Raw genomic sequence first — 13,097 nt, forward strand, 5'->3', positions numbered from 1 at the left:
GTTGCTAGATTTTTCTGTTCCAGGATGTGTTAGTTTTGCAGCAGTAGACAGGGAGATAGGCCTTGGATTAATCTGTGACAGGTAAAAAAATACTCTTATTTAGGAATCCAAGGAAAAATTTAGTCTCCGGGTTTGGCAGCTGTAGGCCATAAAGATAGGATTTCTCTAAGCACTCCTTGTTGGATTCAGGCTCATTAGTTTGCATCAATGTTACATACGCTCAACTCCAAATACAGGAATGCAGACAGAATAACTGTTCTCGGTGACATGAATTTCACATACAAGTCACTCTGGTTCATGGTCAACAATGATGACAAGGTTAGATAACCTGGAAAGTAATGAATGGTTTGGGAGAGAGAGAACTATCAGAGTTACCTTTGATTATGAGCCTCTTAAACAAGAGATGCCTTTCAGATATTTAGCTGAAAGGAAGGTCAGATAACATCAGGAGTTTTTGTCCAGGAACACAGGGGAAAACACTACATAATTCTAGGACAGGGATAGGTAACTTTTAACCATCTTCAAAAGCACATTGCTGATATTGCAAGTCATCTGTCTGTCTGGCAGACCGGTGTAAAACAGGCTTCTAAAAAAGGGCAGCCAGTCAGAAAGAAAAAACTGTAGCTGAGGGAGAGTTTCCTTAGTAGGCTTGTCCACAGGAAACCAAAATTCCCTTATGAGAAATGGGCAGTCTGGGGAAGCCAGTGCCTAATTCATCTCTTAAGGCTGCAGCAGCCCAAGGAATGCTACTGAATCTCTGTCTCAGGAGTCCTTTGTATAGCAAGACTTTTAAATGTCAGACAAATCACCTACGGCAACAATATTTTTGCATTTTCTGAGATGCTAAATGGGTGAAAAATTTTCCTGGCACTCCCTAAAATTGTAAGGGCCAACATACTCAAAACTAGTTGCCTAATGATTTTGTAGGACAGTGTTTTCCAACCAGTGTGCTGGAAGGCACTTCCAGCCATATTGCGGCATTTTGGGCTGGAGACATGCCCCCTGTCTGGCTGGAGCCACGCTCCCTGCCTGCTGCTGCTGCAGACATAGACAGATGGGGAGCGGGGCTCCAGCCAGGCAGGGGGTGTGGCTCTAGACCAAAATGCTGTCCCGCTGGCCGCGTGCCACCTCTTCCCCTCAGCATCTGGCAGGTCGCGCCCCCCCGCCCGATGTGCCACCCCCCACTCCGTGTCCAGTGTGCCATGGTGCTTTTTTATTTAGGTCAGTGTGCCATGGGGCGGAAAAGGTTGGGAAATGCTGCTCTACGAACTGTAAGGTGCTCAATGTTTTTAGAAAAATCAGGCCACATAAGTAAAGTCTTGACACATATATATTTATGCACATGTTTACTGTGAGATCATGGGAGGAGTTTCACTGAGTCCAGTACCAACATCATATGCTTTATGTTAATTAAACTCATAAGGCTTTGAAGGGCAAATATCATACATGTCTATATGTTATGAATAGATTTTACATTTTAATTTTAGGTTCTTCCTTCAAATCTTGGCACATACCTTTCCAATTATACAATTCTTTCAGAAATACTTTGCTATAAACTAGACTTCAAACAAAATATAGCTTAATAGTCCTAAAATTAATTTTAATGTTATTTCCACACTATTTCATGCATAACTTAGAAAAGTAAACCTGAGATAAATCACATACATTGAACAGTTAAGCCTAATATCATGGTTGGGAGTCTGAGCCAATTTTTATATTAGGAAATATCTGTTATGGGTTGTACAGACACATTAAAAGTCAAACCTTTAAAATGTTATGCACACTCCAAACCATCTGTTATTTTACTCCACAGTAGACACAAAGCCTTTTGCATAAGCCTTTAATAAATGATTCCTGAGGAAAGATCTTTACGTCTGTTTGCATATGAACTATATTCAAATGCTCTTTTAATTAAAAAGAGATGCCCCATAAGAATTTATAATTAAGTTTTCAACTTTAAATACATTCACTATAAATTTAGGTAAAGAAAGAAAAATATAAATAGAAAACTTACAGGTTCAACAAATTCAAACTTCTTTTTCTCCTGCACTTCTTGAATCTTAAACACATATTCTAATGATGCTTCATAAAAGTTTTGATGTTCTCTGTCAATCTGTGTATCTGCCTAAATTAAAATGAAGTTTATACAAATTAATTTAATATACCAGTACAATTATTACTTTCTATTATTAACCATCACATTTACAACTTACGGTCAAGATTCCTGGCTTCATTTCTCATCTATACTCCCTACTTCAACATGTTCCTAACACAAGCCTCCTTTGACTGAAGAAATCTGGGATGTCAGTGGTTCCTGAAGGAGATCACTCAAAATTGAGGAGATATGCTCTTTACCATGGGCTAAGTGAATTTGTCTTCACAACACTCCCAACCCAAAGAACTGTGAGAAACAAGACCTCTAGGTTTCTCTTTTAGTATAACCAACTTTAATGCAAAGGTTGTTTGAAATGCATCCTAAGACATTCTGAGTGCCTATACATGAGCCAGGAGGCTGTTCCAATGAGCTGTAATTACAGCATGTTGGAGTAGCCTCAATTAATCGAGTCTGCTAGAGAGCGCTAATTAGCATGCTCCAGTTAGCCTCTGCTTGCTGTGTATCAGCATCCCCGCACTTCAAAATGGTGGAGGGAGTCTTTTAACTGAAGCTCATTTGATGAGCTTTACATAAAACACCTCTGCCACCATTCTGAAGCACAGGGATGCTGATGCATGAGATGCTCTGGGAGCTTTAATTAGAGCGGCTCTCAGAGCTGCTCTAATTAAAGCCACACACCCTCACCCCGGAAGCACATGTAAAAATGCCCTTTAATTCTTCAACCGTTTAGCAACAGAGCCATTTCAAAATGAGGTAGGATAGAATGTGGTTCATGGTATACATCTTCAGCATACACACTGGTTCTTTAAATACTATTAATGTGGGCAAAATTGGAAGGAAGGCAAACAGATGGTGCAAAGTAGGCAAGGCCAACTACTCTAAGTGTAAAGCAACTAATAAATATTTGGGACATGCAAAAATGGGCTAGCTGCTATAGAAACATAAGTTCTCCCATAGTGTATTAACACTCTAACTATGTCAGGACAAAACAGAAAAGGAAGGAAAGGAGGAGGACAGGACAACAGTTTCAAAAAATGCAGTTATTGAGTAAAGTGACTGTACATTTAGGCCAAAATCTTCTGAATTCTATGTTTAAAGTTAGGCATCTAGTTCCTGCAGAGCTACTGGGCAAAATTAAAACTAAATAGGAGTTGCAGGGATCAACTCTTTAAAAAATTAGGACACTTATGTAAATTGTTCAGCATAGATTTAGGGGCTTAACATTTGACACTTGCATTTGAAAATGTTGGGTCTGGTTCTCCTTCCCTTACTTATCTCATCTGCAGCTATTCTATGCAAGTTTTTAGGAAAGACTGCACTGAAGAAAGGAAAAGTGGCTTGGGGAAAGATGTTCTTTACCTATGGACAGTTTGGGTAAAGACCCAGAGAAGGGAGTGGGACAAAGGAACAGGATTGGATATGAAGGGCTTATTAGGGATCCTGGACTTTGTACCACATCCAGTTTCAAATACCTTCCTCCAGCTGGGAATTTTAGAAATGTCATACATGAGGGAGTTTCAGAAACTAACAGCAACTGAAAAATAAAACTATTTTATATTCTACAAACACACAGTGCTTTTAGACAAAAAGTTGCACAGCACATTATTTCACAACATGGATCAAGCCCTTTGGGAATGGAACATTTGTTAAATATCTACATTTACATATTAGCAGTTTTTTCATATCATTTTTTGTTGGGTGTTTCTATTTTAAAATGACGACTCCTAGCAAGTGTCGTCAGAAGGACCTGAACCCAGGATTTTCTGGCACCAAAACAAAAACCTTCTGCACTGGGGCTATAAAATTAATTCCATCAGCTAAAAGGAGCAGAAAGCTCTTACCTTCTTTGTTAACAAGGCACTCAAAGGGACATATCATATTGGCAGTGTAAAACATAAACAGTACTCCCACAACTGGTAGGGAAGAGATGCAGTTCCCATTTTAATTCCCTTTTTGCAGTTGTTAATAGCTTTCCTCAAAAGCAAGTTCTTTTTTGGGGTTAAACTTGCCCACATTTGGTCCTAGCTCAAACAGAATTTCTTTTTTAAAAGGGAAAAATCTGAATAAAATAAACTCAGCCATTTTTAGTTATGTGCATTTAAAAATAATATACTTTTCTGAGAGACTTTAAATTTTGGCAAATCAAAATAATAACTAGAAAGTTCAACTGGCTTTTGTTATAATAATCTCCAGCAAGGAAAAACAATCATCTTCAAAGGAAAAGGTTTAGCATTTTTAAAGTTATGAATGTGCAAAACTCATATTTTCCATCAATTAAGAACTCCAGGCCAGATCCAATGAGAGTTTCAGGGTGGTGTTACAGGCTACCTTTAAACCATTCTGAAGGCACATAAAATGGGAGTGTCTAAGCATTAAAGGGTGTTAAGCTGTTCTAAGTACCCCCGGGGCCCCAGGTAAGGCTGCTGGGCCAACCCAGTGCTGGCTCCTGCCTCCCCTACCCCACCTGCCTTGCACCAGAGAATGCATGGCACAGGGATTCCCTGGGGAGAACTAGCTGCGGCTCAAGGTGCCCCACTCCTAGTTGTCCCCAGGGAACCAAACATCCATGTGGATGCAGCCTATGGGTACAGATAGAAGTGCAGGTTCCAGCTGCAACTCAGAATGATTTTTGTACACCACTGAGTTACAACCTTACCCCAGACCTAACAGAAGTTCACTGTTGGGTCCAGGGGGGAGGTGAATCTAGCTGCAGATTGGTAGCTGGTAGCCATGTTTCCATAGCAACAGCCAGGGCTCTCTGGCAGTGCTTGCTGTTTTCAGATTGGGTGGGGGGAAAGGCAGCAGAGAGAGATCATTCCTGGGGTTTCCCAACCTGTGCTGAAGGGTGGGGTGGGGGTATTGGGCCAGTATACCTACTGCACCCTCCAGGGCTTGAAAAAACCCAGACTGAACTCCCTCCACTCTCTTCCTCCCCTCCACATTCTGAAAACAGCAACAGGCTGCGAGCTCCGCAGACACAAGTTACAAAGACACTAGATTTTGAAATGCCTTTATCTGATACCTCATAACATAAGGGGTCACATTTTCACCCATCAGCCATTTTTAAGCTGTTTGCAGCTGTGCACTTGTGTTTGGTCACAGCTATAAACTGCTTTCTGTGGCCTGATCGGGTGAAAATTGTCACTTCTGTCTGTATGCTGTATTGCCTAATTTATAGGTGGTTGGCTCCCAGCCTGGAATCCAAACCCTGAATTAGGTATCTCCAGCCTACATAATGTATGGAGGAGATACGTGCCTTAGAAGGATAATCCAAAAAATGGGCACCAAGAGTAAGAAGAGCCTGTTTATTTTTAAATGCCTAAAAAATGAAGGAAGGTGGGAAATGTAGATTTGAACAACTTCAAGACCAAAGAAAAGCTAAAACTCAGGACTTCTACTTCCAGTGCAATTGTTCTAATGATTATCATGTTGTATAAATGGTGGGTACTCTTACCATTTCTTCCTCCAGGCACTTCTAAAAATCACAGGATTTTGTGAGGAGTTGTTCCTGTTCGTATATTTGCACATACTAGTTTCTGGATCCCAGTGCAACCTACACAGGGAGCCAGTTACTTAACTGTCCTGGCTGGGACAGTTTTGGGCATGCACAGAACTGTAAGTGCAGACTTAGGGAACCTTCCAGCTGAATAGGATTTAAGTAAGTTTAGGTGGTTCTAGGATTAGGGGACTTTGGTTCACAACTTTAGACTTAAAGCCCCAAAATTTGTCAAAACCCTGTTTTAGGCATAACTTCTTTTCTGTATCTCTGTCAGTTAGTGGCACTTTTAGATTAAGAGTACTTTAATTAAGGATGTGCTGCTTTCATGATTCAGCAGCATTGAGACATTTAACAATACTGAATCATTTCTGTAGCGCACTTCAAAGCGTTAGCTTTACCAGTCGCATTAAAATGTTTCAGCAGTAGCGTTTCTTATTATGCCTATAAAAAACAGATCAACTATTAAATGTAAAACTTAATCTTATAGATGAGAAATCAAGCACTGAAAAATTAGGAATTTCCAAAAGTTAACGCTACCTTGTATCACTCTGTACATTCTACTACTATCATCCTGGATAAACCTAACACTTACCATGTTAATGACTGTTTGTATAACATATACTTTACAGGGTATGCAATATGGCTACATTTAACAACAGGTCACAACTATATGACTTGCTTCAGTCAACCCTAATTTGTAAGACTACAGTCAACCAGCTCTTCAGGGCTCAATTCAGGAAAGCACTCAAGCACAATCTTAAATCCTTTCCTATTCAGATAAGCAGTTACACGTATGTTTAAGTTTATGGAACTCATGCAGCTCTTGAAGTACTGACCATAGCACAAAGATTCTTTTGAATTAGGCCCATAGTAATCATTAGCTACAGAGATCCAATAGATAACAGTTTCCAAAAGACAACTTTTGTAGGCCTAATGGATATGCTTGAACAACGCTTCATAGGTGTAAGAGCCATTTTAGAAACGATTTGTTAGAAGTTTTCAAAGGTTGGGAGGATTTTCACTTTTTCATGTATACCATCTAGCTGAAAGTAGCAAATGATTTGTTGGATGGTTAATTAGAGCTTCAGGTAATAAGATATCCAATTGGAATCAATTATGTATTGACTAACCTGCAGTAGCATTAAATATATACTTTTACATTAAGCACCCTGGCAAGATGGTGACTTTGCCCCCGTGTACACACATGCTTTCAGAAGTTCTATTTTGTGGATTTGCTTTCAAGAGGACTACTGAAAGTGATCCTTCTGATTCATATGGCCATAGCAGAAGTTACTTAGACTTTTAAAGAAGTACAGTTTATAAAAAAGTCAATCAGTAGGTTACATACCACCATAGAATGTGCTGGATATAAGACACATTCCCAAAGCATTTTCATCTTATACTTTATATGACTGTGATAGCTAAGGGGGATGGAGGGGGCTCCCCAAAGGAGGATCTTTACAACAGCAATATCACATTGGTAAACAGAGACGTGCAGATACATGGGAGTACTTGTATAAAGATGGAACATCAAATACAGGGAGCTGAAGTCTGTGCTGGCTGCACTTTTGCATTGTAAACATATAAAACTTTGTGATCTATTTCTGGGAAAATCATGCTGAACTGACTCCTGATGCAATGCTTATAACAATTTTAGTTAGGTCAAGACTGAACACCCATGATCTTACGGGTTTATATATGTATATACAACATATGCAGAATATTAGAATCATATATTAAGTGTCTCAATCAAACCTCAAAAATGGAAGTTATCTAAACCCCATATGTCACGGTGCTGAGACACAACAAATTCACTCACATTAGTGTTATCTGGATTTACACTGATATAAATGTGGAGTAGACACAGAATGTACAGTCTTAACATTGGTGTAAGTATTTCCACCCTGGGGCAGTTACCCCTCAAAAAGTCAAGACTAACTTAGATTACACCAGTGTATGGGGTGTATGATTTCATCTCAGGACTCCCCTGCCACACTGTGGTGAGGCTCTGAAATAGTGCCTACTACAGGCAGCTACCCTGGGAGAGCTAGTGCCTGTCCTCTCCAAACATCTGTGTAAATTCAAAAATTTATAAGATAGACTGGTATTAATATGCCTCTGTACCCTAGACCCATTGCAAACAATTTTATACTTTAAGAGATTGATTCATCATTCTATATTTCCTAGCTTCATGGTGTAACTCCAGTGATTTCAGTTCAGTTACACCAGCATAAAACTGGAACAATACAATGGCTAGCCATATCCTACAAACTTTCTAATCAGGGCCTTCAGGAGACAAGACAAATCAACATCTGTTATGAAATTTAATATCTAGGCATGGAACAGTCATTTAAGGACAGAGTGGAAAATTTTACTCTGATTTTCCATTAGTTTTTATTCTTGTGCCAAATCCTTTACTCGTTTAACACAGTTTATAAAATTCATGGCTGCTACACTTAATCTCAATTATTGTTTTTAAACAGTCTAATAAATAACTCCCCATAACCATCCCAAGAGAGAAATGTGTTTTACACCCCAAATTAAATTAACACTTAACTCTACTTAACCAAATCTTGCTTCATTGGTAAATACACTAAAAATTGTTTTCTGACTTGCTGTTTAACATCTAATGGAACTACTTTTCCATTAATGCAAGGGGAATTTATGGACTGGTAGAAAACAGTAAATATAAATTTGGCTTGTTAACAGAGCAGATCCACTTAAAGTCATATTTTGTCTACACTTGACTTGTCAAATGTACTTCTCTTAAGTGAGTAAAACCCCCAAGATAGCACATTGTTTTATCATTTATATCACAAACCCAGTTGAAATCAAAATGAAATAGGTAAATATAAAACCTATAACTTGTGCCCCTTCTGAGAGATGGTTAGGTCTTCTATGGAGAACAATATGACCAAAATAATTCCCAAACTTTTTGAGTCATTGCTGAAGATAAATAACTGTATTAAATATTGTACTCATCACCACTGGAAAAAACACAGTGGCTAAGTACAGATAATGCAAAAACTCAAGGCAGAACTGATCCAATCTATGGGGGTTTCTCTAAACTGCATAGATTGGATTGGGAGCAAACAGAACATATGTTCACCCTCTGGTGGGGGGAGGTAGGCAGACGGCTGCACTTGCAGAAGCCAGAAGGCGCTCCCTCACACCTCCCAGCCTGCCAGACATTGCTGTGGGAAGACAAACCCAGCCAAGCAGAGGCCATCCCTCATTGGTCAGCACCCCCGCCCCCCCCAACACCCTCCTATCAGCTGCAGGGAGAGGGGGAGCCAGCACAGAATCTCTCCCCAGGAAATGGGGGGGGAAAGCAGAGGCCTTTGGCTGCACATACCCAGTCCCCCGACCCAGCCAGAACATTTGGCTTCCCTCCTTTTACCTCCTGCCCAGCTGGCCTAGCCAGGCTGCACAGCCCCACCACCCTGCCACTCAGAGGCGGTGACTTGCAGGGGAGTGTGGCTGTGCAGCCTGATCTGGCTGATCAGCAAAGCTGGGCAGGGACAGCAGTAGGGGAAATGCCCCCACCACATGTCCCCCCCCCCCCCCAGGCTGTGCAGCCCCTGGCTCTGGAGGCCAGGGTGGGGAGCCCTCCCCCAAGCTGTGCAGCCCCTGGCTCTGGAGGCCAGGGTGGGGAGCCCTCCCCCAAGCTGTGCAGCCCCTGGCTCTGGAGGCCAGGGTGGGGAGCCCTCCCCCAAGCTGTGCAGCCCCTAGTTCTGGAGGCCCAGGGTGGGGAGCTCTGTTTTCCCCCACTGCTCAGAGGTAGTGATTCACAGGGTGACAGGGCTGTGCAGCCAGGCTGGCATGTCAGCCCAGCCAGGCAGGGTAAGCTGGGGGGGGAATCCCCCGCCTTGAGCCCTCCCCATTTGTGCAGACCCCAGCTGGAGGGGGCTCTATTCTCCCACTTCCCACCCCACTTACAGCCCCACCCAGCTGACAGGCGCAGGCAGGAGCAGGGCTGGGGAGCAGAGGTTTTGCTGCCTCTGCTCTGTGAGAGCCCAGAGGCAGGGCCAGCCTACCTCAGCCAGAGCAGATGAGCGTAGGCAGGAAATAACTTGCCCACCCTGTGAGGTGAGGGTTAGCAGGGGCTGTGATGGTACTTGAGATGGGTCTGGAGGGAATCTGGAATAGAACTTCGATAGACTGAGCTAACCTAAACTGATTAAATCTGATACTACACCCATCCAGGTCTATCTTAAACTGAGTTCTGCCATTTTGAAACCAGTCTATATGAACTGAACTTCCACTGGAGGTTTAGACCAGTTTCTGATCGCTTATACTGGTTTATGTGTCATTTCTGTACCTAGCCAGTGTCATTTATACTGAGTCACTGGTTTTATTGTAATTTGCCTCATAGGAAAATTCATGTTTCATCTAACATAACTACAAGCAACAGAATCCTTTGGTTCAGCTAAAAATAAAGAGTTATTAGCAAACATATTCTTCAAAGCTGAAGATGTGGCTACAATTTACAACCAAGATTCTGCAATTAGTTCAACTAGCACAGACCGCTGTGGGAGCCCTATTGAAATCAAGTACACATCACACATATGCAAAGTGATATGGGAATGGATCAGATTCCCAATAGGGCCTAAATACTGCAGGTGCATTTACCCTATAAAATTACTGCTCTGTGCTCGTAATAGAATATGCTTCACTGACTAGTTCTTTCTAATTATAAATCACATTAAACTGTACACAGTACAACAATTAAATACCTAGGACTTTATTTAGAAGTCCTGCCAGCCTCCAGAAAGCAGAAGTAGCACATGAAAGAAATATGTATCGCTGGGTCCAATTATAGAAACCTTTACTTGCATAAATAGTCCCACTGAGCATCACTCCTCATTGTACTGTTCCTTGTGCAGCCATTTGCACCTGTGCAAAATGAACATAAAGCACTACCAGATAGGAATGCTTCGTGCAGTCATTTACACCTGTGCTGAGGGGGTATAAAACATATAATTCTCATCTAGTAGCACTCTACATTCTTTTTGTGCAGGTATATATAGCTAGACTAGGCAATGGTACAGCAGAATCAGACCCCGTGACTTCAGTACAACTGAAGGCTGGGGCAAAAAGGCACTATTCACAAGCAAAAACACAAGTCATAATTTTCTTTCCTCCCCTGCGTCTTAAACTAACAGTCTGGTGAGGTTATATTTAAGCAGATTTTATTTTGACAAATACATGTTAGGCTAAAGATTACAGGTGCAGAATCACTCAGCAATTCATTTGGTGGTATATTATTTATGTATGATATGGCTTTTTCATTTAATTTCAGAAAATACAGCCATATGTTTTTAAAATAGAAAGAATATTCCTTTCAGACTAATACAGGAAAAAAATAAAAGACAGGCCAGAAACAATAAAAGCACCATTAAAAATGTTTCAGACTATCTTCTTGTTGAAATTTATGTTAAATTAATTCGGATTTTTGTTGGTACTGAATTTAACATAAAACACAGTTGCTATAATCTAATTATATTCAATCTAAATGTTCTAGATACACCTGTAACTATAGGTCATCTATCTTTCATTATAATAATACAGTTACAAATATCATAAGTGGTAAAACATATGTTTGCAATTTAAAATACAACACAGCACAAAGAAAATGTTAATATTGTCTTATTAAGGTTTATTTCACTTTAGAACAATATTAATTCTCAAATAGGAAAGTCTTCAAAACAACAATAAAAGACTGCCAGGAAGCATTACTCTTTTGTGTAAATAAAAATAAAGCCTGTCCTTAAAAGAACTCTTTTTATCTTCTTTTTAGCTATAAGGAATTGTAAAGTGGTAAGAGCTTACATCTTGCAAATGAGATTCTTTTTTCTTTGCTGATAAATTTAAGTGCTTCTCTAGGATGGAATAATATTTCTCGCTTTCCTTGTCAAACTTCTTCTTTCCATCCTGAAAAACAAAACATTGCAAAGTAAAGAATTTGACAGAGCTCCAAAACCAATAAAAAGGAAAAGCTGGTAAATTTGTTGAAAGGCTATCTATCTGGAAAGCTAATTTTCTTTTATGGTGAAAGAATCAACTCTGAATGGGACCTTAGAGATCTAGGTGGTATATGCACAAAGCATCTATATGTCTTTGATGGGACTACTCATTTATAGATGCATCGGGCTGAACTAGGGCCTAAATTGGCATTACTTCCAGCCCTATAGTCATGCATGTCTGACGTCATTCCCTCCTTCCAGAAACAGCCCAGGAGTGTGTGTTCCCAACAGAAGTTTTGGAGTGGAAACACTGGAGTAGTCCTTTCACCCCATCTGCCTGCTCTTTGTGGTGAACTTGTTTTAATTGTATTTTCTATTGATGTTCTTAAAATACAAGGAGGATAGAAAAGCATGTAGTAAACCAGTTGGAACATATCTTCAAAAACAATTAAGGCAGGCACTTCACTTCTTAAAAATTGCTTCCTGTGTTGCTGAATTTTTAAACATATCCCCTATTTAAGGAATTCATAGAAGAAAAAAAGCTGGGAGGGTAGCTTCCCTCACATGGTGTCAATCATCCTGCATTCCCACTGGCTGAATACTTCAGATCCAAATAATCCAGCAGGGAAATGGCTGACTATAAAGAAAGCAAAGCTACACTCTTCCACTTTTCAACTGATCTGCTTTTCAATTATTAAACTCAGGGCTTATGAGGCAAAGGATGTCTGTCTCCCCGTTGGGATATCTCCCATGGTTGTAGATGTAGCAGTATTGGCAAGAAAAGGAAAAAGGAAATGCGTAAGTATCAGCAACATCTTAAGTATAAAAAAGTCCTGTTTTATTATTGTAACAAGAGCTTCTATCACGTGATTGATTTCAGTGCCTTAGCAATATATCTTAAAAGCTGAAAGGCTACCCTGTGCTTTCCCCCTGCAATAAATTGCAAAATAAGTATTTTAAGAAAAAAGAAATGGTAGCATGACTTGTATGAACAGCACATGCAAAATCCATAGATAATGGAAAAATAACTATGAGATATAAAGCAGGAACATCAGTATTAAAAAAAAAATCATCCTTTTGTCTTTGTTTTCTCTGACAATCTCAGTTACATATTGAAGAAATTACTCCATTACATTTTAACATTTAACATTTCTTTCCAGTTACTTTTTATCATGCCATGGGAAAGTCAGGTCAACAGTTAAAGAAATAGCAGGACAATCTTAGTACCTTACATACAGATATCAAGCAACTGAAATAGCTCAGTAACAGACGATTAGCTCCAACAACACTGTTAGTAAGTTTCTAATAGTAATTATGCCAAAAAACCCAACAAAACATATTCTCCATCATTCAGAATAGGCATATGGTATTTCTATTATAATGTGCATCAACAGAGAATATGAACACCTCCATTTTAGGGAAACTACATTATTTTAACAGAAACTGCATATTAAAGGAAAAACATGATCAATAAAATATCGACAAATAAATAATCTGGTATATTTATCAACACATT

The 13,097-nt window shown here is 39.9% G+C and overlaps 1 protein-coding gene across 2 annotated transcripts in view; it reads right to left on the reverse strand.

Annotated features, from left to right (window-relative positions):
* ARHGAP42 (Rho GTPase activating protein 42) overlaps positions 1-13,097 on the reverse strand; it is a 313,916-nt gene that overhangs the window by 96,426 nt on the left and 204,393 nt on the right. For both annotated transcript variants that reach the window (XM_090030242.1, XM_090030234.1), the window contains exons 5-6: positions 11,448-11,549; positions 2,015-2,125 (exon numbers count right to left, since the gene is read on the reverse strand). In XM_090030242.1, coding sequence (XP_089886368.1) covers positions 2,015-2,125; positions 11,448-11,549 — 213 coding nt within the window. The remainder of the gene's footprint in view (positions 1-2,014; positions 2,126-11,447; positions 11,550-13,097) is intronic.

This window comes from Crocodylus siamensis, chromosome 1 (assembly GCF_052110815.1).
Source record: "Crocodylus siamensis isolate JL-2025a chromosome 1, ASM5211081v1, whole genome shotgun sequence".
Lineage (NCBI taxonomy): Eukaryota > Metazoa > Chordata > Crocodylia > Crocodylidae > Crocodylus > Crocodylus siamensis.